This window comes from Salvelinus fontinalis, chromosome 23 (assembly GCF_029448725.1).
Source record: "Salvelinus fontinalis isolate EN_2023a chromosome 23, ASM2944872v1, whole genome shotgun sequence".
Lineage (NCBI taxonomy): Eukaryota > Metazoa > Chordata > Actinopteri > Salmoniformes > Salmonidae > Salvelinus > Salvelinus fontinalis.
In genome coordinates, this window is record NC_074687.1 from 40,275,207 (window position 1) to 40,302,120 (window position 26,914).

Consider the following 26,914-nt stretch of genomic DNA (forward strand, 5'->3'; position numbering starts at 1 on the left):
CACTCTGCTATTCCAATAATTGTAGGGAGGCGAAGGAGGTAAAACCAAAACAACATCATTATCCTCTACCTCGGCAGGCAGTTTACAAGGCGGTAAACTTAGCAGCAGCCTTGGCAGTGAAGTGGTACAGGGAAAGGATGAGTGGAGGAGGGGGAGGTCTTTGAATGGGCCCCGGCCTTGTGGAGCAGTCTGAGCCCCTCCTCCCTGCCGAGAAGTAAATGATCCAGCAGGCGCTCATTAGCAGCCGGGGAGTGTTACCCAACACTGGAGCTTGTTTAATGAACACTTGATGAATGCTGCACGCATCTCCAGTTTCCACAGAGAGTTCATAGGTGGAGGAGAGATGACATCTCCCATTAGAATGCACTGGCCGCTCCTAGTGCGCATTCCATTGCACAACAGCTATCTAGCCCGCTGCTGGAGCAGAGGCTGCTTTCCACACGGAAGGGCTGTCATGTGGATGGATATGGGGCAGGATGGAGTGCACTACTGCAGGTAGGGAGTGCAGTAGAGTGGGAGTGTGCAGTCGAGAGTAGGAGTGTACAGTAGAGAGTGGGAGTGTGCAGTGGAGAGTGGGAGTGTGCAATGGAGAGAGGGAGTATTCAGTCGAGAGTGGGAGTGTTCAGTCGAGAATGGGAGTGTACAGTAGAGAGTGGGAGGGTGCAGCAGAGAGTGAAACAGGTAGAGCCAGTGGTATGTTCAGAGAGGAGTTACCACATGGCTTTCCCAGGGAAACTGGGAAGTGGACATGATGGTGCAATTGACAGTTAGCCACCCTGCCGCTGCTAGCTCTGTGATTACTGTTATTGGCGACAGACAGTTAAACACTTTTCAAGTCAAACCAAAGAGTTCTTCAAGCCCTTTCACTCTTGACACTCTGTACTTAACGTTGAGGGATAGACAGACAGACGCTTAGAGACATGCCAATGGCAGACCTGACAGTCGTCTGGATGCAGTCACATTTACAAAGTTTTTCCTCAACGTGTCTACAAAATAACGGAGGCTTATATGTGGTACGAAAGGTTGTAGAGGGGAATGTAATTTTTCAAACAAACCTGACAATCTGCAAGTCAGGTGATGTGTAAACACCATCTAAACCTACAAGAGGACATTGTGACTGTGTCCTAAACGGCACTGTATTCCCTATTTAAAGTAGCGCACTAAATAGGGAAAATGGTGCCATTTGGGACGCACCCTGTGGCTAAACTGTAGAGGCAGAGCAGAGAATAATGAAGACTCATCCTTTACCAGGGGAGACACAAACAAGCACACAAAGACTTTGCCTTTCCTTTTAATTGAAGGAGGACCGTACAAAGGGCGTAAAATGCCATGGAAAGGGATTCAAATATCAATGGTTACAGTTAACCATAATTAGGGTCCATCTAAGCTGTCATAAAGATATTTTCATCTTGAAAAGGGACCAATGAATCAGAACTGACGTCTGTATCCCAATCAGTGTTCAAACACCTCTTCATAAAGTGCCATCTACTAAAGGAGAGGTTTTAATTGCAGTGTGAATTGAAATACAGAAAGGATTCAGACCGACAGTACTGTAGCTTTGGGCTTTGAGATTCAAGAGTGAGAGATTGAGCGATTTGGCCTAAACAGAAGCCAATAACATACTGTAGTCTATCTATGTGGTGCCAATAACATGTGGTTCATCACATGTACAGTAGTGATGTTCAGTGGTGAATTGGACCTGGACCACTTGACCTATAGAACCGATTAATCTAACTCTTCCCAGGCAATTTCTCTCATACTAACGTGCTGTTTGAGAGACTGATAATTTCTGATAAATCTGTGGCTAATGAAGACCGTCTTTAACATGCATGTAACTGGTGATGATGTCATAGGCGACAGGTAGCCTAGCAGTAAGAGTGTTGGGACAGTAACCGAAAGGTTGCTGGTTTGAACATCCGAGCCGACAAAGTGAACCCAGGACCATCGTCTGTCTGGGCTAATAGAGAAGACTAATTCGCTTTTGGGAAAATGCCCCCTGGTTAAAGATACAGTTAAGAATGTCACCATATGAACTAAACATATGAGATACATCTAGGGCAGTGGCGGTCATAACATTTTGTCAGACAGTTATTGTCATGCAAAAGCCTGCTTATAAGTGCCAGTCTCACCGTAATTGACAGTTAATGAACATAAACACGTTTAGCATCTCCAGCCCTCCACGCATACTGGCTGCATACAAGCCCCTTAGGCACGCCTTTGGAACATCCACATTTAAAAATGTCTAAATATACACCATCACAATAAATTATTTATTTTAGGAAGGTTACGATTTGAAGAAATTATATTTCAGAAGAACAGAATACGAGTTGGCCTACTGTATGTTATCTGGCTATGTGCCATGCCATAGGCTGTAGGCTTGTTCATTTAGTGGACAAGATATGCTTATAACTCCCGTGCCATTATTTTATATTATATGATTTTATAGTCAGATCAATATACAGTGGGGAGAACAAGTATTTGCTACACTGCCGATTTTGCAGGTTTTCCTACTTACAAAGCATGTAGAGTTCTGTCATCTTTATCATATTTTTATCATAAAAATCCAGAAAATCCCATTGTATGATTTTTAAATAATTAATTTGCATTTTCACTGCAACAGCCCTAGATACAGCAAATGTTTACTGTAGACGATCAATTAGTTCCATCCAAATCCACAACGAATTAACTTCTTGAGGTTGCCGATAGATCCAAAAGTGCAGGAATGTCGCAAGAAACACGGACGTGAAATGTTTCAGCCACTTTTTCAAATCCCTGATTTAGTAAGAGTGAAAGAAAAGGCAGAGGGGATGGCGATAGAGCAGGAGAAAGAGAGAAGAGAGAGAGAAAGAGGAACAGAGACAACAGAGAACAGAGAGAGAGAGAACAGAGCAAGAGAACCAAGAGCTATGGTTCAGACCTGATTGACAGATAAATACCTCAAGAGGTCCGTGACCACTGCTGTCTTTCTGTTTCATACACACACACACGCACACACAACATGCATGACAGACACGCGCACACACATACACGCGCACATACACGCACACACAAAATGCATGACAGACACTTGCATGTCCACACACACACACACACACACACACACACACACACACACACACACACACACACACACACACACACACACACACACACACACACACACACACACACACACACACACACACACACACACACACACACACACACACACACACAGAATGCATGACACATACACACGCAAGCCACTAGTGTGCAGGAAACTGTATCCATCTTCAAAGACAAATCAAAGTGAGATGCCTTCACTCCAGTCCAGACACACATTTATTTTCTTAGTCCCAACCACATCCTCCAAGGAAAGACCATTTTAAAGCCCAACAAAAAACCAAATGGAGGACAGAAACCAAGTGCCTGAGTTGTGGTATCCATTAAATACAACATAAAAGACTGAAATTGTTATCTTAAAAAGACATCCAGCATTTCCTGTGACATCCAGCACATAGACAAACCATTCAAACACCCTACAAAGCCACTAGGGCTGGGAATTGCCAGGCACCTCACAATACAATATTATCACAATACTTAGGTACCGATACAATATGTATTGCGAATATCACAATTCTATATGTATTGTGATTTGATACTGTGATTTTATTGCGATTCGTTGTTCCAAACATATTGCTCACCATATGTCTGCCTCAAAGGGACAAGAGAGCCATGACAAAACTAGTTTTGATCAGTCATGGAAATAAAAGTGCTGAAAATAAATTGGTTCCCTATCAAAACGATACGATACGATATATCGTCAAAGAATATATAAAGATATGTAATTGCATCAATTTTTTCCCCATCACTACTGTCCGTTCTCTTCAGTCACCCAGTAGTCTCTCTCATTCTCTCCCTCTTTCTCTCTTTCATTAGCCATCCATTGGCATTGCTGTGAAACCTTGCAAATCTCCTTGGAAAGGAGATATCGTTCAGAAGAAAAAAGGCTCTTCACAACTTGTCTGAGCCGCTGCGGTGTTGATCCTGGTCTAAATGTCACACAGTTCTCATGCTGCAAACTTCTGATGGAAATTCCACTCATTCCCATTCCGACATTCCGATCCTCTCTGACAGCATTCCACAGTTACACTGACGATGTTGCAAACCCTCTTAATTGAACCCTGGTGGTCACATGATTAGCATAACCTCTCAGAACCAACCAAATATGCGTGTCAGTCAGTGTAGTTGTCTGTCAGTGAGACATTACTCCCACAGAACTAACACAAGCTCATTGTTGACATGAGTGGATGAATGATGGTTGAAACAAGCACACATCCCCAAGTATATTTCAAGGCACACAACTTTAAAGGACATTCAAAGAGGAGTGTGATCTCACTGGAGTCTGTGTAGAGTTCAGAATGAGTGGTGAAACTCTATAGCAGTGTGTGTGTGTGCACCTGGGCCTCACGACAGCTGAGCCGTACCAATTAGGCCTCGTTACAGAGTTCTTATAAAGTGCCTAATTGTACATGATTTATTCTACATGATTGTCTGCCATTACTGAAATATGTTGACTAATTCCTCATGGCGGTGTTATTTCTCGGCAGTCCAAATTCCTCTTTTTATGGTAAGTGCTCTAGATGAGGCGTAAGAAGAATGGGAGGCTGGCTGGTGGAGGTACACACTGCATGCATTAGTAGCCCCTGACACAGAACATGCCCAGAGAAAGCTCCCTCCACAGTCCCTACAAGCGCTGAGATGTCTACTACGGCTCGACTTGTCATTTTCCCCTGCTGTTCGGTTTACTTCAAATGCGTTCCAAATGGCACCTTTGTTTCCCTACTTAGTACACTACTTTTGACCAGGGCCCATGTCTCTGGTCAAAAGTAGTGCACTACATAGGGAACAGGGTGACATTTGGGTCACATCCATTTCCACCAGGCCAGATGGTTTAGAATCCCCATGGCATGAAGGAGTAGTAAGGCTAGAGCAGAGATGTCTGGAGGCCTCCATATCTGCCACAGTCATGTAGAATTTCCATTGCGTGAAAAGCCCATTTTGGCACGGAGCTGAAACCCTAGAGGGAAGTGCTGCGCTGAGTGTCTCTGTATACACAGGCTGTAGTACATGCAGGGTTAAGACAACGCTGGGCCAGCCTACTCCTGTAAACACATGTTGGTGGCAGAGTGCTGGGGGGTGAGGGGCTGGAGGGGTTCTGGGGTCAGCAAGCCCACTGTGAAAGGCCAGCCAGGGGGAATGGGGCTGTAGGGGTAAAACATGAGGGAAATGTACGGTACTCTGAGGAGGGTGGGGGTGTAAACTCAGGGCAGGTTATATTGGGCTTTGTTTGATGACAAGGAGCCCGGGACTGACCGTACTTGATCTCCCCAACATTCATCAAATGTACCGTGTTACGAGCCTGTGCACTTTAAAAGTTACAGAGTAAGACAGCGTGGCTCAGTGAGCTCGTAACGCTGCTCAGCAACAGCAGCACAGCGCTGCCTCATGTCCAGCAGGAGCCCACCCATGACCCAGCCTCCAGAACAGAGCAGCTCACTTTGAGACTCAGCCCAAATTGCACCTCATTCCCTATTTAGAGTGCTATTTTTGACCAGGCTCTAAAGTTTTGGTTTAAATTTAAATTAAATAAATAAATAAAAACAGCCTAATGCCCGATCTCATAATTGAATTACGCTGAAAAACGGCACTTACTATAGAATTTAAACATTTTTACCTCTTGAAATGGGAAAACGTGTTTGTTATCAAGGTGAACATGCGCTCTTTATGACAGAATGTTAAAATAGGTGAAATCCAAAGTTTAGTTTTTTTTACTCACCATCACAATTGAAATTATATCACTACCAAAGTTTTTACTTGATGGCCAAAGAAATGTTTTCCATTGATCAATACGTAAAGAGTAATTTATGGAAGCGAATTAGGAACCACTTTGGCCAACGCATAGACTAGATGTCATAGCCACACATTTCTGGAATATTGTCAGGCATTACATGCATTTGAGCAAAGATGCAAATGTATGTACTGGCCTACACACAATACCCAATAATGTCAAAGTGGAATTATGTTTATACAGTAGCTGTGCTCTACTGTAATCAATTGTACTCTACTTGTACTCTACTGCTTTCTTAAAATTGAAGAAAAGGCCCATGCACTCTTGATCTTAAATTCTGTCTTTAACTTGTCATGGTCTCAACTCACTGGATCTTGGGACCTATGTCCTGGTATAAATCTTGGTCTTGGCTCCTGGATATTCCTTTTGGTTTAAAAACCATAGGCAGCCCAATTTGAAGAAGACAATGCTCTCTGATCATTGGCTGATCACTCCCAGCCCATAGGAATCCCTACCCAGTTAACTACTTTTAAATGGTGGAAGCCCTCAATGGCAATCTCTATGATTGACACTTGACACCAAAACGCCTGTTATTTTAAAGATAGGTAAAGTGATAATAAAGTGATAATTGAAACATCTAATAACAAATGAATTAGAAGTAATTCAATCAATCAGTACGTTTAAGATTCATGCAATCAACATTAGTGCTGAGCGATTAAGCAACATTTAGTTTTTTTGTTTTGGTTATTAAACAACTAATTGACCTACATCTGTTCAATTACTTGAATTAATTTTACTTATTTCTTTGTGTGAGCCCAACGCACCATTTCTCTATACACTAGAGAGAACTCAAATCATTCACGAGAGAAATCAAGTCAAGAACTATGTGGGACGCTGAGCTGAAGGGAGTTGTAGTTTTCATTAAGCAAATATTCAACCTAGTTCAGCACAACAACGTGGTAGTTAACTACAATGATCATAATCCATTGCGCCTGTTTTTACCGGCTAGGACAGAGACGGATATACTTTTATGCCGGCTATGTTAGGTTAGATACACACAGACCACATAGACCCGAATGAGAGAGGAATGTACACAACACAACGGCGAGAGAGATAGAGACAGTTCGTGAAGGTATGCCTTATCTACTTTGAAGAACTAGTCAAATGATTTTCAGACAGCTCTGCAGCATACTTTAGCACGCTAATCTAACTAAATAGAATGACAAAAAAAAGTACAGTATGAGGAGCACAGAGATAACGTTAGATGGTCTGTCTGGCTGGCTACTACTGCCTGAGCAGAGATGAGATGGTGACTTTAAGGAATGGAAAATAATAAAGTAATAAAAGCTAAGTAATATTATTTTCCCATAGTCATTTCCTATTGTTCTATTCTAAATTAAATTTAAAGGTTTTGAAAATCTGATAATAAATCATGTTTTTAATATTTTGTTAATTTAGTATGCAAATACATTTTCCAAAAATCTGTAATAGGTTAATCAAAATGATCACTACTGTGCATGGTTCTCCCTTTTTATGCTACCATGCAACGTTTTGATTCGATTACCGGTATGCCAACTGTCTGAATACAGAGTTGTACAGAGATGACAAATAACCAGTTATAAGGACACTCCTGAATTACAATTAAAGTGTGGTGTGCTTTCTGGCGCCTCGTGACTGCAGTAATATCACCCAAGTAGGTGCTACATTTTGGTAGTGGTGAAGAGTAGCTAGCTAGCTACTAGCCCAGTGGCTAGTACAAAACTCTGACATCATCTGACTGAGTCCTACTGCGAAGCCACTGACGGCGTGGATGGCGAGACACGGTGATGACAACGTGCTGCCTGTCTCCTCCCGGCTCTCCTCTTGACCACCTCCTCCCTACGGTGACCTCACTCAAGCCATGAACGTTCTCAACCTTCTGTCTCTTGACCGTCGATCTACTCGTGATGATTAATGATGTTGTTTTTATATTGCTTGTTTTTGGTGTTTTTTTGTCGAGATGGAACCTGCAAGTTTTGCTGAATGGTGTGTACCATGTATATCCTGTACATACGACAAATAAAACTGTAAAACTATCACAGCCAAACCCCAACAAACCCCATAGAAACACAAACACAGTACACTCACCATAGTGAGAGGACTCTGTCTTGCTATCAGCCACCTTCCTCAGCTCTGAGATAATGGTGTCTCCAGGAACACGAGGGCTCTCCACATACTTGGGCTTCCTGATTGGACCTGCAGTCAGAGCGAGCGAGCGAGAGAGAGAGAGAGAGAGAGAGAGAGAGAGAGAGAGAGAGAGAGAGAGAGAGAGAGAGAGAGAGAGAGAGAGAGGACTCAAGAAGTGAAGTAAACTATAGAAATGGACATTTCACACGCCGTATCACATTTAACAAATCAAATATTGAAAAACCTTATAGAAGGTAATGTAAAAACCCAAACCGGTCCGTGCATCAATACAGTATACCGCCCAGCCCTGTATGCCAGGAATGCCTGTATTGTTGCCAAGACAATAAAGCATTTAGCGAGAGAGAGAGAGAGAGAGAGAGAGAGAGAGAGAGAGAGAGAGAGAGAGAGAGAGAGAGAGAGAGAGAGAGAGAGAGAGAGAGAGAGAGAGAGAGAGAGAGAGAGAGAGTTCTTGCTGGATGAACTTTTTCCAGATGGGGTTTGAGAGATGATGAGTGTCCTAGTGGGACGGGCTCAGGAGAAACAGTGAAAGAGAGAGAGAGAATAGCTCCCTGTGCTGATAGCAGCTCTGCTCTGTCTGACAGCCCTGAGAGAGAAAGATCCGCCTGCAGAGACACCCAGCAGTAACACACACACACTGGCCAGTTCAGGGGAATGCATATGTGTGTATATCTCAGTCTGACTGTGTGTGCGTGAGAGTGAGTGAGTGTGTGTGTGTGTGTGTGTACATATGTGTGTGTGTGTACATATGTGTGTGTGTGTGTGTGTGTGTGTGTGTGTGTGTGTGTGTGTGTGTGTGTGTGTGTGTGTGTGTGTGTGTGTGTGTGTGTGTGTGTGTGTGTGTGTGTGTGTGTGTGTGTGTGTGTGTGTGTGTGTGTGAGTGTGAGTGAGTGAGTTAGAGACAGACAGACAGACAGACAGACATACAGACAGACAGACAGACAGACAGACAGACAGAGCACATACCAGAATGGTACTGCTATGCGCTTGTATGTGGGGGTGTGTGCCTCTGAGGTAAGTTAAGGGTGCTGCTTTGGCGTGGTTTAAAAAATTAGGTCCAGGCTGCGTCCCAGCAGGTGTTGTTTCTAGGACAGGAGCTAAGGATCTTCATGAGGGTTTCTGTTCTGTCCCCTTGGTGAGGATGACTGAGATTCGTGTGCATTTCCTCGCTGACTGACAGGAATAGAAGCAGCAAATCCCAGTGCAGAACACTGGGTTGCATCCCAAATGGAACCCTATTTCCTAAATAGTGCACTACTTTTGAGCCCACAGGGCCCTGGTCAGTACACCGTACAGGGAATAGGGTGACATTTAGGATGCAGTACTATTCCCTGGCTGGTGTTATGATCCCAAACGCTGACACACTGGCACCGCCGGAGGCATCAATCTCTAGCAACTTTAGTGTGTGTGCGCGTGCATGTGTGTCCCCACTCACACCTCTGCTCCGGGGCACAGTGCAGGGCCAAGCCACTCAAAAAGTGTTTGCCTGCTATTCTATTCTCCCTGAAACAACAGAGATATCAAAGGACATCTCTGAACAACTATCCTTTCACACTCAGAGTGCCTCTCACAGCCATGAAAAGACAGCATGATGAGCCATGAGAGATGTTTACACATTGTAAGTACACAATGTATGCCTAAGGGCATCCATACATTCATCACAGCTAATATAGTATAGGCCTACATACCCAAAATGTAATGCATAATTTAATGCATAAACAATACCTAAGTATCACTAAAACATGAAGACAGCAATCCTGGTTGGTAAATAAATAAAAACATATGTGGGAGCAATCAATCTGACCAAAAAGCAGTGGGGGAAAAACATCAAATACCAGGAAGTAAATGGACACTTCAAATCCATAAGAACAGTATGCCTTCCTTCCCTCTCTGTTTTCTCTCACATTGACCTACTGTAACCCAATCTAGTTCTCCTCTAGTGTTCTCTAATCAGATGACTGCATGTGTAACCCCAGCCATAACAAAAAGATTAGATGGGGAGAGAGAGATTGTCTTTTGTCGTTACCACATCATCCACCCCCCAACCCCACCCCCTCTGTGCGTGTGTGTTGTGTTGTGCATGTGTGTGCGTGCTAGCCCTCCCTCCCTCTGTCTCAGGTGGAACATTGGGCTGGCCAGCGCTGTGCTATACTGCTGTGAAACCATCTTGCATCCCCCAGGTGTGATCTTATCCTCAGATACGGTTCCATCCAGCAGCCAGCCATGTTAATGGCACAGGAACCAACCACCAGTCACCAACACGCAGCTTTAGCTTGATTCATACTGCCACCTATGGATTTAGGACTTGAAATACATAGAGCGTAGCCAGGGCTACAAGGTAGTGATGCGCGGGTTGACTTACAACCCACAGTCCCCGCGGTTATACACTATATATACAAAAGTATGTAGACACCCGTTGCTGACAGGTGTATCAAATCGAGCACACAGCCATGCAATCTCCAAAGACAAACATTGGCAGTATAATGGCCTTACTGAAGAGCTTAGTGACTTTCAACATTGCACCGTCGTAGGATGCCACCTTTCCAACAAGTCAATTCATCAAATTTCTGCTCTGGTCAACTGTAAGTGATGTTATTGCGAAGTTGAAATGCCTAGGAGCAACAACGGCTCATCCGCGAAATGGTGGGCCACACATGCTCACAGAACAGGACCGCCGAGTGCTGAAGCGTGTAAAAGTCGTGGCCTCCCGAGTGGCGCAGCGGTCTACGGCACTGCAACGCAGTGCTAGAGGCGTCACTACAGACCCGGGTTAGGTCCCAGGCTGTGTCACAGACGGCCGCGACTGGGAGACCCATGATGCGGCACACAATTGGCCCAGCATCGTCCGGGTTAGGGGAGGGTTTGGCCGGCCGGGATGTCCTTGTCCCATCGCGCACTAGCAACTCCTTGTGCACGCTGACTTCGGTCGCCAGCTGTACGGTGTTTCCTCCGACACATTGGTGTGGCGGGCTTCCGGGTTAAGCGAGCACTGTGTCAAGAAGCAGTGCGGCTTGGCGGAGTCGTGTTTCGGAGGACGCACGGCTCTCAACCGTCGCCTATCCCAAGTCCGTATGGGAGTTGCAGCAATGGGACAAGACTGTAACTAGCAATTGGATATTGGGAGAAAAAGGGGTTAAAAAGTACCAAAAATTTTACCAAAAATAAATAAAATTGTCTGTCCTTGGATGCAACACTCACTACCGAGTTCCAAACTGCCTCTGGAAGCAACATTAGCACAAGAACGGTTCGTCTGGAGCTTCATGAAATGGGTTTCCATGGCCGAGCAGCCACACACAAGCCTAAGATCACCATTTGCAATTTTAAGCTTCGGCTGTGGTGGTGTAAAGTTGTGTAAAGCTCGCGCCATTGGACTCTGGAGCAGTGGAAATGCATTTTCTAGAGTGATGAATCACGCTTCACCATCTGGTAGTCCGCAGACAAATCTGCGTTTCGCGGATGCCAGGAGAACGCTACCTTCATGGTTTGTGCTAGGCCCCTTAGTTCCAGTGAAGGTAATCTTAACGCTACAGCATATAATGATATTCTAGACGATTCTGTACTTCCAATTTTGAGGCAAGGCCCTTTCGGGGAAGGCCCTTTCTTGTTTCAGCATGACAATGCCCCCATGCACAAAGCGAGGTCCATACAGAAATTGTTTGTCGAGATCGGTGTATAAGAACTTGACTGTTCTGCAGAGCCCTGACATCAACCCCATCGAACACCTTTGGGATGAATTGGAATGCCGACTGCAAGCCAGGCCTAATCGCCCAACATCAGTGCCCCGACCTTACTAATGCTACTGTGGCTGAATGGAAGCAAGTCCCCACAGCATTGTTCCAACATCTAGTGGAAAGCCTTCCCAGGAGAGTGGAGGCTGTTATATCAGCAAAGGGAGGACAAAGTCAATATTAATGCCCAGGATTTTGGAATTTTAGATGTTCGACGAGCAGGTGTCCACATACTTTTGGTAATGTAGTGTGTCCGCGGGATGGGCAGGTTAAGAGTCACTAAGTATTGTGTGGATGAAGGGCGGGTGGGTTGCGGGCTGGTTGGAGAAAGAGAAAACAATACCATTTAAAAATTCATAAGTATATCATTGTTGTTAAATTTATATCGAAAGGCTACATTGAGGTTTTTATTTTATTATTTAAGGTTATCTGACATTAGTGTGTAAGCCTAATTAAGCTTTACGCGCCAACTAGTCTACACACCAATCGCCAAATGGTTTTGGAAACAGGCCGAAAAAGTTAATGTCGATCCATGGAGGCAAAAATGACAATCAGTGTTTATTCAATAAGAGAAAAGCTGTGAAATAGAGAGTTGAAAATAAAGAGACGGGTGGGTCAGAAAAGTAGGCTAATGTTCGACAGTCACAATGGGGACTTCAAATAGGCCTTTGGCACATCAAGGGAACTGTAGCCTACTGTTCAGATGGGTTAAATGGAAACTGAAATCTGGACACTGACTGTAGGTCTATAACCTCTCATATAGCCTTAATGTTAACTCCTGTAGAATTAAGCATTTCTTGCAGTAAAGTGATACACCAAATGTAGGCTACATTTTTACTTGGGAACAGGAGTAGAGAAATATGATTTATTTCTTTATGAATCTTAAGCGAACTTGAATGCGCAGTTAGACACTGTCTGTACAGAGCTCTTTAATAGCATCATAAACACTGATAGTAGCGTACTTCCTTACAACCGGTCAAACTGATGTAATTTGGAAATTTTGCACAGAAAACCTTTCCAGTTTTTTTTTTGGTATTGCATTTTCTCCCTGGTCCCTAAACGTCTTTGCTCCGTGAAAGAAACCGAGATGACAGAGAACTTTACCGATGTCAACGAGATTGAACTATTCATTGTATCGATTTATGACATTTTTCTGGTGAGCAAGGGTTAATCTTCTAGGGTCAACATATAGGCCTAATGACAGAAGAGAAGGTGTATACTGACTACCAAAATATTGGAAATTATAAGCACAAACATATCTAATTCAGGCAAAAAGAATCCTGCACCCCCTGTCAAAAAATCATACCGCCGTCTCTGACTGTAGCCTACAGCGCATTTTCTATATTAGCAGGTTAGGATCGGGTGCGGGCGTCAGATTTTCACTTTATCACATACAGTATATTCGGGTGGTTGCGGATGGGTTATTAACAATTGTGGGTGAACAAACAGCTGACCCACGCACAACTACTTCACGGCCCACTGCTGTGGCATGTGGTTATCATCAGGAAAATGTTTGGCAAACGTCAATAGAATTGATAAAACTATAGAAGTAAATTAGGGTATTATATTTATCATAGTGGAAAATCCTAATCTTTGGAGTGAAAAACTGCACATAAAAATTAGCAATGAGCACCCAAACAGGCACATGACCAATCCAGTGAGTGAGCATGGGAGCTGCTTGGAACTAATGTTATACAATGCCAGGAAGACAGATGTTTCTGAAAAGCATCATCTTGTCTGGATCTCTTTCAACTGAACCACATGTGAGCTGAAATCTGAATGCATCTAATCAGTCTGTGGCTGGCCTCCAGCAGGACGGACCTGGCCAAGTCAGCTTCTTGAATGAGGAAGTAACAGTCTGCATAAGAGTCCATTCATCTGTGGACGGTCAGGCTCAACCTATTAGCCAGGAGTCACACAGAGCCAATTAGCTAGAGGGACGAGACGAGACAGAGGCACGGCTGTTTTAAATAGTAGACTTACTGAGTCGTGGGTCAACATCTCAGAATAATCACAATCCCACTGAATAAATTCACTTCATTCAAGCAATCAGTGGGCCATGGTGATTTGAATAATAAAAAAAACACATTCTTGTAAGTTTACAATATTGTCAAAGGAATTATTGGATTGTTCCACAAATTTGGTACCTTTTGAGAAGTGTAAATTGGTCCACAAAAACGTTGATTTCACCTAATTTTAACATTCTGACATAAAGAGCACATGTTCTTTATAAAAAACACGTTTCCCATATTATGAAGTGAAATAAACAAAATACTATAGTAAGAACCTATTAAAGTAACAGGGTCGACCGTAACAGGGTTGACAATTCCATCTTAAATCAACCATGACTCCCCTTGTTACAGGGGGAATGGAAGCTTGTTGTGTGCACCTGGGAGTGGCAATTGAATGCAAGCTTCACAAAAAAAATGTCATTGTTAAAACATTTCTAGCCTATCTATCTATGGGTAACAGGGCTGATGCATTATGCTTGACCAAAAACACAAAAAAATGGCCAAAAGAGTAGAACCAGTTCACCTGCTTTAAATTATGATTTGACTATTAGATGTTCAAAGGTTTTTATAAAAAAAATTGTTTAAAAGGAATAGTTTCACCATAGTTTCACCACCAACGGGAGTTCAGTTCACATAGAAGGGTTGACCTTAAAATGAGGGACAGACGTAAATCACATGAAATAGATAATCTTCAGAAATGACCTTGTCAAAGTAACAAAGTAACTAGGGCTTTACAATGATGGTGAAAACTTGGGGAAATTATGTGGTTAAGTGGGTTAAAATCTTCCTAGAATTCACATAGGAAGAGGGACATGACAAAATGCTGAATTTTCGCACTTTAGCAAGTCTTTAATCATATAAAAAAATATCCATGTGGTTTACATTAAAGGGCACTTCGTTTAATATAACAGGCTTTTAAAATGAAATATTGGTGCACAATTGCTACTTAAAATATCAAAGGGACACTATAAGCACTCTTTTCGTAGAACGACCCTAATGCACTCAAGCAGTAACCGAAAAGTGACTAGGGTAAATTCAAGTTAAGAGGCTAGATCATGTAGATAGTTAGGTTTAGTACTAGTACTCTCAGGTCAGAGCATAGAGAGGGCAGGAGGGTTTTCCTCTTCCCAAATCTCATCTTTTAGATATGACTCTTTCATGTTTACCCCAAAGCCTTTATCAACGGGTGCCTACCCCCTGAAAGAGCCATTAGAGCGTGCTGCTATTCTACACTTAAGACCTGCCCAATGAGAAATTGCATTGTTTAATAAGCATGAAAAAGGCTGGAGAGTGAGTGAGTGTGCTGAAACGTTATGAAGGACAGATCAAGGAGGAGCAAAACAGACACTATGCCAGATCTCTCTGCCTCTCTTAAGACTCTGTGTACATCCAAAACGGCACACATTTTAATGGGCTTTGGTCAAAATTAGGGGTGTGAATGTTTAAACGTTAAAATGCGTAAACGAAACTGAATAATTATTGTTAAGGAAAACCCTCCTGCCCGCACGGCAAGCGGTACCGGAGCGTCAAGTCTAGGACCAAAAGGCTCCTTAACAGCTTCCCCCCCAAGCCATAAGACTGCTGAACAATTAATCAAATGGCCACTGGACTATTACATTGACCCCCCCCCCACCCATTTGTTTTCTACACTGCTGCTAATCGCTGTTTATTATCTATGCATAGTCACTTCACCCCTACCAACAAGTACAAATTCACAAACTACCTCAACTAACCTGTACCCCCGCACACTGACTCGGTACTGGTACCCCCTGTATATAGCCTCGTTATTGTTATGTTATTGTGTTACTTTTTATAATTTTTTAATTTTATTTTTTACTTTAGTTAATTGGTAAATATTTTCTTAACTCTTCTTGAACTGCACTGTTGGTTAAGGGCTTGTAAGTAAGCATTTCACGGTAAGGTCTACACTTGTTATATTCGGCGCATGTGACAAATAAAGTTGAATTTGATTTGAAGAAAAAATCCCATACCAAAAGTGTTTTTTCAGCACAAAATGTAAATCACAGTGCAGCTATCACAAAAAAAACACTAACAGGTCCCGATCAGCTTGATAAATGCAAAAAAAATGCAACAAATAGGCCTACCTAACTCAACAACGCTCCGGACGACATCACCGTTAACAGTTGGAAAAGAAAGAGCTGATTACAGAAATTACTGCAGTTGACATGCAGCCATTGCCTCTGGCCTACTTGAGTTGAGAGCTAATTTGCTAAATGAAAGGCTGCAAGCGACATTTGTGCTACTGAAACAGGTGCGTCTTTCTCAATATCACTATTCACCATTTACTCCTGTTTCAATAGGGTGTTATTCCCTTTATAATGGGAGTTGAGACATACAGTTAACAGCATTAGAAAGCAACAATTATTTCCTTTTAAGCAATAGATACCAGCATTTGGAGTGTGTTTTCTTTTGCCCTGTGTTTGATTTGTAAGCTTAAACTTGGTGGGCAGGATTTTGTTAAACATGAAACAAAGTAGGCCCAGAAACTAATGAATATGCTATTTGCCTTCATCAAAACTGTCACGTTCCTGACCTGTTTTCTCTTGTTTTGTATGTCTTTATTGGTCAGGGCGTGAGTGTTGGGTGGGTAGTCTATGTTTTGTATTTCTAGGTTGGTTTTTGTGTTCGGCCTGGTATGATTCTCAATTAGAGACAGGTGTGTATCGTTTGTCTCTAATTGAGAGTCATACTAAGGCAGCCAGGGTTTCACTGGGGTTTTGTGGGTGTTTGTTCCTGTGTCCACACATGGACAGTTGAAGGTTAGTCACGTTTGTTGTTTTGTAGTTTTGTAGTGTCTTGTTTGCTGTTTTTCATTAAAAGATGGCTTATTTCCCTCAATCCGCATCTTGGTCCTATCCATGCTCCTCCTCGTTTGAGGAGGAGAACAACATTGACTGCCTTTACAAAAACAATGATTTTGTTGCATATTTCAGTCTGGAACCTACTTAGGTTTAGGGGGGGTTGTAACCTATTCTAAATGGCACACTATAGCTGCACACTTCACAAAAAAGGCTAAAATAGATGGGACGCATCTATTATTCCAAAACTAGTGCCTGGAACACATATTTCCCTACTTTAATCAACCAGTCCATTTAGAATTTGTGCTAAAGCTGTATTGATTTGGCTAGGAATGTAGCTTTTCTACAGTTTGGTATGTGTATTCCATCCGTTAGATATGTTTTTATAGGCAGTCATTTCTATAGGCCTAATGGGTGCTTGGGTACGCAGCACGCATGTGTGTAGAGGGAGTGGTTGGATCGAAATTGAGATAGAGACACGTAATGGAGGGAAAAGAGAATGTAGGGAAAATAACTTATTTTTGTTGTGACCAACAAGAGAAAAAAATACAGTTTAAACGTTAAGAAAAAAAATGATGGTCACATCCCTATTCAAAAGTACTGCACTATAGGGAATAGGGTGCCACATTTGGACGCATATTTATATTGACTCTGAGCCAATCCTAACAAATAAAAATGCATGAACCAAGCTCAGCGCTCTCCGCAGACCCCTCGCAGAGAGGACAAATAAGTATTATCTCAGTGTGATGTCCTCCAATGGCAATTGTAAGCTCATCACAGGAGGGGAAGAAAGCAGAACAAAATAGAACTGAACACAGGGAGAGAGGGAGGGAGCGAGGGAAGGAAAATGTCATAATAACAGTGCTATGGAAAACAAACCAGGGATATGTCCCAAAGGGTATCCTTTTCCTTATATAGTGCAGTGTACTATGTAGGGCATAGGGTGCCAATAGGGTGCCATTTGGGACGCAGTAAGGAACAAGGCAGTTCCTCTTAATTCAGCTGATGGTTCAGTGGGTTTGAAAGGGACAAAAATGTGTGGCTGGACAAGTAGCATTCCTGCCATATACACAACACAATGCAATACATGATTCCACCTGTGTTGTTTCTGGATAAACAACACACTATCAAATAACAGGCTACTGTTTAGTAGGGTGTGACTTCCTAGTTGTCTGGAATCCAATGTGGAGAAGAGATATTAGACATACAGCTGGGAGACCAGTGCCCTGTTCGAATACTTCAGAAATGCATCCTTCCTTTCTACCATCCATGAAATAACCATAGACCTGAATGGGTTGGATTGGTGAAAGTAATACGGTGGTCACCTTGCTTTCACCTATACAAACAACTTATAGAGATATGTGCTAACCTCAAGGAAATGTAAAGTATTCAAACTTTACCCAAAGGAAAGAGAGGACAGGGCAGGGGGGGGGGGTTGATCGCTATGTAGGGGCATGCAGAAGAGCCAAGCAGAGTGGTCTGGTCTCAACGGGAGAGAGAGGCAGCCAAGCATGATGTAACGAGCACTCTGCATACTGGCCCTCTCTGTGGTGAAGCTCAGAGGGCCATGACCACTGAGCTGTGACACACTCGTGTGCGCGCCATACACACACGTACTTGCAAGAGCTTCAGACAAGTGCAAGCCCCCAGATGGCATACAAACAAGCTATAACGCTACATAAACGTAGCAAGGAAAAGCATTAAAATATGAAATATTGTCCACTTGATGTCAATCCCCAATGAGGGATGGGGTGAGTATCTATGCTTTCAAAATGTGTCTAATGAGTTTTCCACATTCTTGACTACGGACTATTCCATTTCAACTCTTCATGAGACACAACATGGCTCTGTGTGGCAACAACAAAAGGAGGCCTCTGACAATATCTGACAATACCCTTCTTTCTGTTTTAGGGCCGTCATTCTACAACTCAGCAGTGAAACAATGTATTCAGACTGAGATAAAAGACAGTTGTAAATTATGTTTCGCAACAACAGACTCAGTTACAAGTGTGAGACATTGATCATTGGTCAGTGCCTCTCTCATACAAAACAAATGGGGAGAGCGAGACACAGATCCCATAGCCTTCTCTTGCCATTCTATTCTAATAAACCCATCAGGTATCATAGAAGATGATTCCTTCAACATAATGATGATGATAATGATGATTCACATGATTCATGATAATGATAATGGCATGAGCAGACATAAACTCAGCAAAAATAGCAACGTCCTCTCACTGTCAACTGCATTTATTTTCAGCAAACTTAACATGTGTAAATATTTGTAAGAACATAACAAGATTGAACAACTGAGGCATAAACTGAAAAAGTTCCAAAGACATGTGACGAACAGATATTTAATAATGTGTCCCTGAACAAAGGGGGGGGCGGGGGGGGGTCAACATCAAATAAACAGTCAGTATCTGGTGTGGCCACCAGCTGCATTAAGTACTACAGTGCATCTCCTCCTAATGGACTGCACCAGATTTGCCAGTTCTTGCTGTGAGATGTTACCCCACTCTTCCACCAAGGCACCTGCAAGTTCCCGGACATTTCTGGGGAGAATGGACCTAGCCCTCACCCTCCGATCCAACAGGTCCCAGATGTGCTCAATGGGATTGAGATCCGGGCTCTTCGCTGGCCATGGCAGAACACTGACATTCCTGTCTTGCAGGAAATCACGCACAGAATGAGCAGTATGGCTGGTGGCATTGTCATGCTGGAGGGTCATGTCAGGATGTGCCTGCAGGAAGGGTACCACATGAGGGAGGAGGATGTCTTCCCTGTAACACACAGAGTTGAGATTGCCTGCAATGACAACAAGCTCAGTCCGATGATGCTGTGACACACCACCCCAGACCATGACGGACCCTCCACCTCCAAATCGATCCCGCTCCAGAGTACAGGCCTCGGTATAACGGTCATTCCTTCGACAATAAACGCGAATCCGACCATCACCCCTGGTGAGACAAAACCGCGACTCGTCAGTGAAGAGCACTTTTTGCCAGTCCTGTTTGTTCCAGCGACGGTGGGTTTGTGCCCATAGGCGACGTTGTTGCTGGTGATGTCTGCCTTTCAACAGGCCTACAGTCTGAGCACTGATGGAGGGATTGTACGTTCTTGGTGTAACTCGGGCAGTTGTTGTTGCCATCCTGTACCTGTCCCGCAGGTTCGGATGTACTGATCCTGTGCAGGTGTTGTTACACGTGGTCTGCCACTGCGAGGGCGATCAGCTGTCCGTCCTGTCTCCCTGTAGCGCTGTCTTAGGCATCTCACAGTACGGACATTGCAATTTATTGCCCTGGCCACATCCGCAGTCCTCATGCCACCTTGCAGCAGGCCTAAGGCACGTTCACGCAGATGAGCAGGGACCCTGTAGAAAGGCCTCTTTAGTGTCCTAAGTTTGCATAACTGTGACCTTAATTCCCTACTGTCTGTAAGCTGTTAGTGTCTTAAAGACCATTCCACAGGTACATGTTCATTAATTGTTTATGGTTCATTGAACAAACATGGGAAACAGTGTTTAAACCCTTTACAATGAAGATCTGTGAAGTTATTTGGATTTTTACAAATTATCTTTTAAAGACACGGTCCTGAAAATGGGACGTTTCTTTTTTTCCTGAGTTTACATACTATTTCATTCATAACCATTATCATTCAGGACAATGCAATGAATTTAGGATACTAACCCATATGGGGGTATTGCAAATGTGTAAAATGCTTTGTAAGTTTAATAGTCATGTCTATTCTAACCCTCTCTGTTCTAGATAATGAGATAAATGAAATCCTTCACCAGGCACCATAGTATTGTTTTTCAGTAAATGTATAAACATTTCATCCCTATTAGTCCTGGTCAAAAGTAGTGCACTATAAAGAGAACAGGGTGACATTTGGGACGTATCCACAGCCTTTCTACCACAGAAATACATCAATATCCCCTGAGGCAGCCATGTAACTGCTGGGCTAAAACTGTAGAGGTGAATTCAGGAGATGTGCAAATTCATCCCCTGAACAGAGACCAAAAAATGAATTGTAAGACCCAATGGACAGTTAAAGTAATAACAAATCTTACCAAAAATAACTATTTATAATTTCAAATGTTCCGTCTTGGACGAGAGCCTAAAATCTATTTGGCATAACAGAGGAAAATGAATATTGAGAAAACATTTAGCAGAGGCTTGAGCATGGAAATTAATGTCGCCCTCTGATGAAAAGGTAATTATCAATATCAGTCACATTATGAAAGCCTTGTGACAGATACAGACGGGTATATCAGTTTGAGCATTAACCTAACTTAAGCACTAAATTAACGGTATATATTACATTTTATTAACGTATTTGGTTTAACTATGAAATGTACTGGAAAACACATAGCCATGCTAAACCATTACTGTAGTACTTAATCAATCACCACCTGTCAACAGTGCTCTATAAATTATTTGTTGACACAAATCCAATTTTCTCTGTGTTGCCTACTGTAGCAATATCCTGTTGAGTGACTCCCCACCTCCTTCATGTAACACTGCCAATATTTACTAGTCATAAAATCCCTTTGTTCTCTTCAAATCAATAGTCCCTCAAGCAGTGCTATTGTATAACCCTCCCAACCTATTTATTTCCTATTTAGATAACCCATTCCAATTGCTTTCCTTGACATAATAAGATAGGTTAGTGGTCCATATGCAACCCTGATGCATTAAATAAATATCGTGTGCATGTACCTTTTGAAAGGAAAAAATACATTGTGTTGTGCCAAGGGAATAGCAACCAACTGTGTCCCTGTGCTTGTTCGCTCTCTGTCTGCCCATCTCTCTTTATCTCCACAGAATTAGTTTGATGTGGTATTTGTGGGGAGGTTAGCCTGGCTCTGACATGTAGCTTAAAGGGGAATTTCACCCTGGCTCTGACAAGGCATATAGTCATTACTACAGTGCATTCGGAAAGTATTCAGACCCCTTGACTTTTTCCACATTTTGTTACTTTACAGCCTTATTCTAAAATGTATCAAATAAATACAAATCCTCAGCAATCTACACACAATACCCCATGATGACAAAGTGAAAACAGTTTTTTAGAAATGTTTGCAAATGTATTAAAAATAAAAAACTGAAATACCGTATTTACATAAGTATTCATACCCTTGGCTATGAGACTTGACATTGAACTCTGTATTCTGTTTCTATTGATCAGCCATGATAGGCTAAGATAATGAGTGGGCTTGGATTGGTCTGCCATATAGCACACTTCTGTCTATTTGAGCTGGTCAGTATGGTCAGTATGTCTAGGTAATCCTGTCTAATTCGTCTTTTTTAATGTATTGCGTAGTAAACCGGCATAAACCTACTGTCAAGTTAAAGTGTACTGTTAGCTAGCTAACGTTAGCTGGCTGGCTCGCCAGGTAACGTTACGTGTATGCTCTCCACTTTCTGTAGGACCGAGTTTTGAAATCAGTGTTTAAAACGTAATAAAATGTTGCCAGCAGCACAGTTACAGTCATCAACGCTCTGGATAACATGAAAACAGCCTAACCAGCTCTGCTAGGGCGAGGAAAATGGTCAGAGTGAGGTGTTCTCTCATTATGTGTCTGGAAGTAGCTAGCAATTTAGCTAGCATGCTAGCCAATGTAAGCCAGTTAGCTTGGGTGCTTGACTGCCGTTGTGAGGTCAGAATGTTCAGATCAACCTTACTCCTCGGCCAGAGCGTCCAGTGTGCGCTCTGAACGTGAAAACGCTATGAATTTACGAACAGACAATCTGACAGCACAGTTGCAGTCACCAATCCTCTGGATAACATTACAGCCTAACCAGCTCTGCTAGGGTGAGTAATGTTCAGTGAGCTGTTCTCTCTCTCACTTAGATGTCTGGAAGTAGCTAGCAAGTTAGCTTGGGTGCTTCACTGCTGCTGTTAGTAGAGAACGCTCGGATCAACCCTTAAATATATGGGGCTAAAGCTTAAGAGGGTGTGAACGATGCTGAATGGGTGTAGAAAAAGAAGGGCTCTCCAATAGTAGTACCAAAACATTCAAAGACCATTTTCTCAAAAGTGAGTTTATAGGTTTATCAACTTCCAAAGCAAAATTACTTTCCCATTGTTCCTCAACTGTAGTGTATGATATACCATTTTGTAGTCTCTACTTATTGTAACGCTCGTCCTGGGAAGAAGGAGTGGACCAAAACGCAGCATGGGAAATGTTCATGTTAATTTAATAAATAAACTGAACACTGAAATAACAAAAACACCAAAGAGAGTAAACGAAACATTCCTGTCTGGTGCAGACACAAAACAGAAAATAACTACCCACAAAACCCCTGTGGGCAAGAGCTACCTAAGTATGGTTCTCAATCAGAGACAACGATAGACAGCTGCCTCTGATTGAGAACCACACCCGGCCAAACAACAAAGAAATACAAAACATAGAATGCAAAACATAGAATGCCCACCCCAACTCACGCCCTGACGAAACCAAAATAGAGACATTAAAAAAAGGAACTAAGGTCAGGGCGTGACACTTATATCCAATGTAAAAAACACAATTTCAAATTTTGCTACATAAGACCGATTTGAGATGGTCGGTCACATATAAGGTCCCACAGTTGACAGTGCGTGTCAGAGCAAAAACCAAGCCATGAGGTCGAAGGAATTGTCCGTAGAGCTCCAAGACAGGATTGTTTTTTTGCAGCATTGAAGGTCCCCAAGAACACAATGGCCTCCATCATTATTAAATGAAAGAAGTTTGGAACCACCAAGACTCTTCCTACAGCTGGGGGCTGGCCAAACTGAGCAATCGGGGGAGAAGGGCCTTGGTCAGGGAGGTGACCAAAAACCCGATGGTCACTCTGACAGAGCTCCAGAGTACATCTGTGAAAATGGGAGTACCTTCCAGAAGGACAACCATCTCTGCACCACTCCACCAATCAGGACTTTATTGGAGGGTGGCCAAAAGTAATCCATTCCTCAGTAAAAGGCACATGACAGCTCGCTTGGAGTTTGTCAAAAGGCACCTGAAGGACTCTCAGACCATGAGAAACAAGAATGCCAAGTGTCACGTCTGGAGGAAACCAGGCTCCATCCCTATGGTGAAGCATGGTGGTGCCAGCATCATGCTGTGGGGATGTTTTTCAGCGGCAGGGACTGGGAGACCAGTCAGGATCGAGGGAAAGATGAACGGAGCAAAGTACAGAGCGATCCTTGATGCTCATAGTGAACCACAAAGTCCGGCATTCAGAGTGAATGCTGATACAAACTTGAATAATGTCGTTGTTTCCCTCCAACGACCAACACAAAATATTCGGATTTAAAGGCTTAACTGATGGGGAATCTATTTTGACGACAGCTGAGAAGTGATATGATAACAGCAATTTTTTCCCCTTCACAACAAAAGGAAAGATTCACAATTAGAGTTAACCTAACATTTGCTAGCCTAGATGGGTAAGTTAGCTAGCTAGCTAACGTTACAGACCTGTATTGAACTCTGAAAGCCATCAGCTAAATCATATAGTTATCTTTTGGTATACACACTGTTAATCAATTTCATCTATGTCATAGTAGTCACTACTAGACTGGTAGCTACCTTCAGCAGAGTAATCATGTTTGTTTGTTTGTTTGTTTGTTTGTTTGTTCTATCTTTGAATGACATTAGCTAACGTAAGATGGCTAATGTTAGCAAATAAAGAGTATCTCAATTTGGTAGCCATCTATTCCACCCTTTTCTGGAAAACACTCCATAACTAAAAATAAAATTGTCAATATAGCGAAGTCATTTTATTTGTGTGTTAGTAGCAATGATGAATGTGTATAAATCATCTATGGTTGGTTAGTTGGTTCTCAGCCAGTCTCAGCTGGCTCAGAATCTTGCTGCCAATTTTGTGACGCTAGTTAGCTAACAGCAAACTGACAATATTGAAATGTCCATGTTAGGTATGCTTAGCTAGCCAGTCCAATAAAGATCAGTACAATTAGTGGGGTGGTAAAATTGTGTATTGTTGTGTATTTTGTTGTAGGTGGTACAGAATCTGATTCCACCAAAATGCACTTCCAACCCCTAGCACAAGGTGAAGGTAAGTTGGCCAAAATATTTATATATATTCTAACACAGGACATGTATATTCTAACACAGGACTTAAGGAGTCTTTAGGGGTCGGAGTGTTTAAGGGAATTTACATTTGGTAGTAAGGTTTAGTCCAAGGACGTTTCCAAACATAGTATATCATGGCAGCAGGGTCTTCTCAGATCCATCAATAGCAGTGGCCAGTCAGGGTTACTTACACGCGTGGCTGGGCAAAGGGTGAAGACTCAGATCTGATGATGATATAGATACCAAACTGAGACTACAGTGCCAAGAGTCCTGCACCGCCATGCTCTCCTTTACAGATCAGATGCACCTCTGCCTGACTGATCGAGAAAAACAATCCTTTGATTATTAGAGAACTGGGGCCAAAGCTCTCCATCAAAGTGTGACATTTTAAATTATTTCCATGTGAAATGGCCTACGGGGGACCTGCTCTGCCCAAGCCTTATTCCATATATATTGTTTTTAGAAAGTATTCATACCCCTTGACTTATTCCACATTTTGTTTTGTTACAGCCTAAATTCAAAATTGATTAAATATATTTTTTTCTCACCCATCTACCCATTATTAATTTCCTATTATTATTTTCAAAATTCTTCCAGCGCTGTCAAATTAGTTGTTGATCATTGCTAGACAACCTACAGGCAGATTTAAGGCAGATTTAAGTCAAAACTGTAATTTGTAATTTGTCTTCTTGGTAAGCAGTGTTTCAAATTATTGTCCCAACTGAAAGGTGAATTCATCTCCCAGTGTTTGATGTAAAGCAGAGTGAACCAGGTTTTCCACTAGGATTTTGCCTGCGCTTAGCTCCATTCTATTTATTTTTTATCCTGAAAAACTCCCTAGTCCTTAACGATTACAAGCATACCCATAACATGATGCAGCCACAACGTGTTGTATTGGATTTGCCCCAAACATAACACTTTGTATTCAGGAGAAAAAGATCATTGCCACATTTTTTGCAATATTACTTTAGTGCCTTGTTGCAAACAGGATGCATGTTTTGGAATATTTTTATTCTGTACAGGCTTCCTTATTTTCACCATGTCAATTAGGTTAGTATTGTAGAGTAACTACAAAGTTGTTGATCCATCCTCAGTTTTCTCCTATCACAGACATCATTTTTTATTTAACCTTTATTTAACTAGGCAAGTCAGTTAAGAACAAATTCTTATTTACAATGACGGCCTACCAAAAGGCAAAAGGCCTCCTGCGGGGACGGGAGCTGGGATTAAAAATTAAATAAAAATAGGACAAAAACACACATCACGACAAGAGACACCAAAACACTACATAAAGAGAGACCTAAGACAACAACACATGACAACACAGCATGGTAGCAACAAAACATGGTACAAACATTATTGGGCACAGACAACAGCACAAAGGGCAAGAAGATAGAGACAACAATACATCACGTGAAGCAGCCACAACAGTCAGTAAGAGTGTCCATGATTGAGTCTTTGAATGAAGAGATGAAGATAAAACTGTCCAATGAGTGTTTTTGCAGCTCGTTCCAGTTGCTAGCTGCATCGAACTGAAAAGAGGAGTGATTAAACTCTGTAACTGTTTTAAAGTCACCATTGGCCTCCTGGTGAAACCCTTGAGCGGTTTCCTTCCTCTCAGGCAACTGAGTTAGGAAGGACGTCTGTTTCTTTGTAGTGACTGGGTGTATTTATAAACCATCCAAAGTGTAATTAATAACTTCACCATGCTCAAAGGTATACTCAATGTCTTTTAATTTGTACCCATCTACCAACAGGTGACCTTCTTTGCAAGGCATTGGATAACTTCCCTGGTTTTTGTGGTTGAATCTGTTTTTAACAGAAAATTGTATGTATGGGGTACAGAGATAAGGTAGTCATTCAAAAATCATGTTAAACACTATTATTGCAAACAGAGAGTTCATGCAACTTATGTGACTTGTTAAGCAAATGTTTTCTCCTGCATTTAATTTAGGTGTAACGGTCGTTCTCCTCCTCTTCGTCTGAAGAGGAGGAATAGGGATTGGACCAAAGCGCAGCGTATTTTGAATCCATAATTACGTTTATTAAAGTAAAGACGAAACACGAAAACACTTCAACAAACTACAAAACAAATAAACGATGTAGACAGACCTGGACTTGAGAACTTACAAATGACGAAGAACGCACGAACAGGAACAGACTACATACACGAACGACAAAACGAAACAGTCCCGTGTGGTGCAACATACACAGACACGGAAGACAATCACCCACCACAAACAGTGAGAACAGCCTACCTTAATATG

The 26,914-nt window shown here is 42.4% G+C and overlaps 1 protein-coding gene across 12 annotated transcripts in view; it reads right to left on the minus strand.

Moving 5' to 3' along the window:
* The window catches only part of LOC129821321 (protein TANC1-like), a 289,442-nt gene that overhangs the window by 154,864 nt on the left and 107,664 nt on the right, over window positions 1–26,914 (minus strand). For 10 of the 12 annotated variants that reach the window (XR_008754295.1, XM_055878880.1, XM_055878873.1 and 7 more), the window contains one exon: window positions 7,958–8,065. The exons of the other annotated variants lie outside the window; for them this stretch is intronic. Coding sequence is in view for 9 of the 10 variants with exons in the window: in XM_055878880.1 (XP_055734855.1) it covers window positions 7,958–8,065 (108 nt within the window). In the remaining variant the exon portion in view is untranslated. The remainder of the gene's footprint in view (window positions 1–7,957; window positions 8,066–26,914) is intronic. 12 annotated transcript variants of the gene reach the window in all.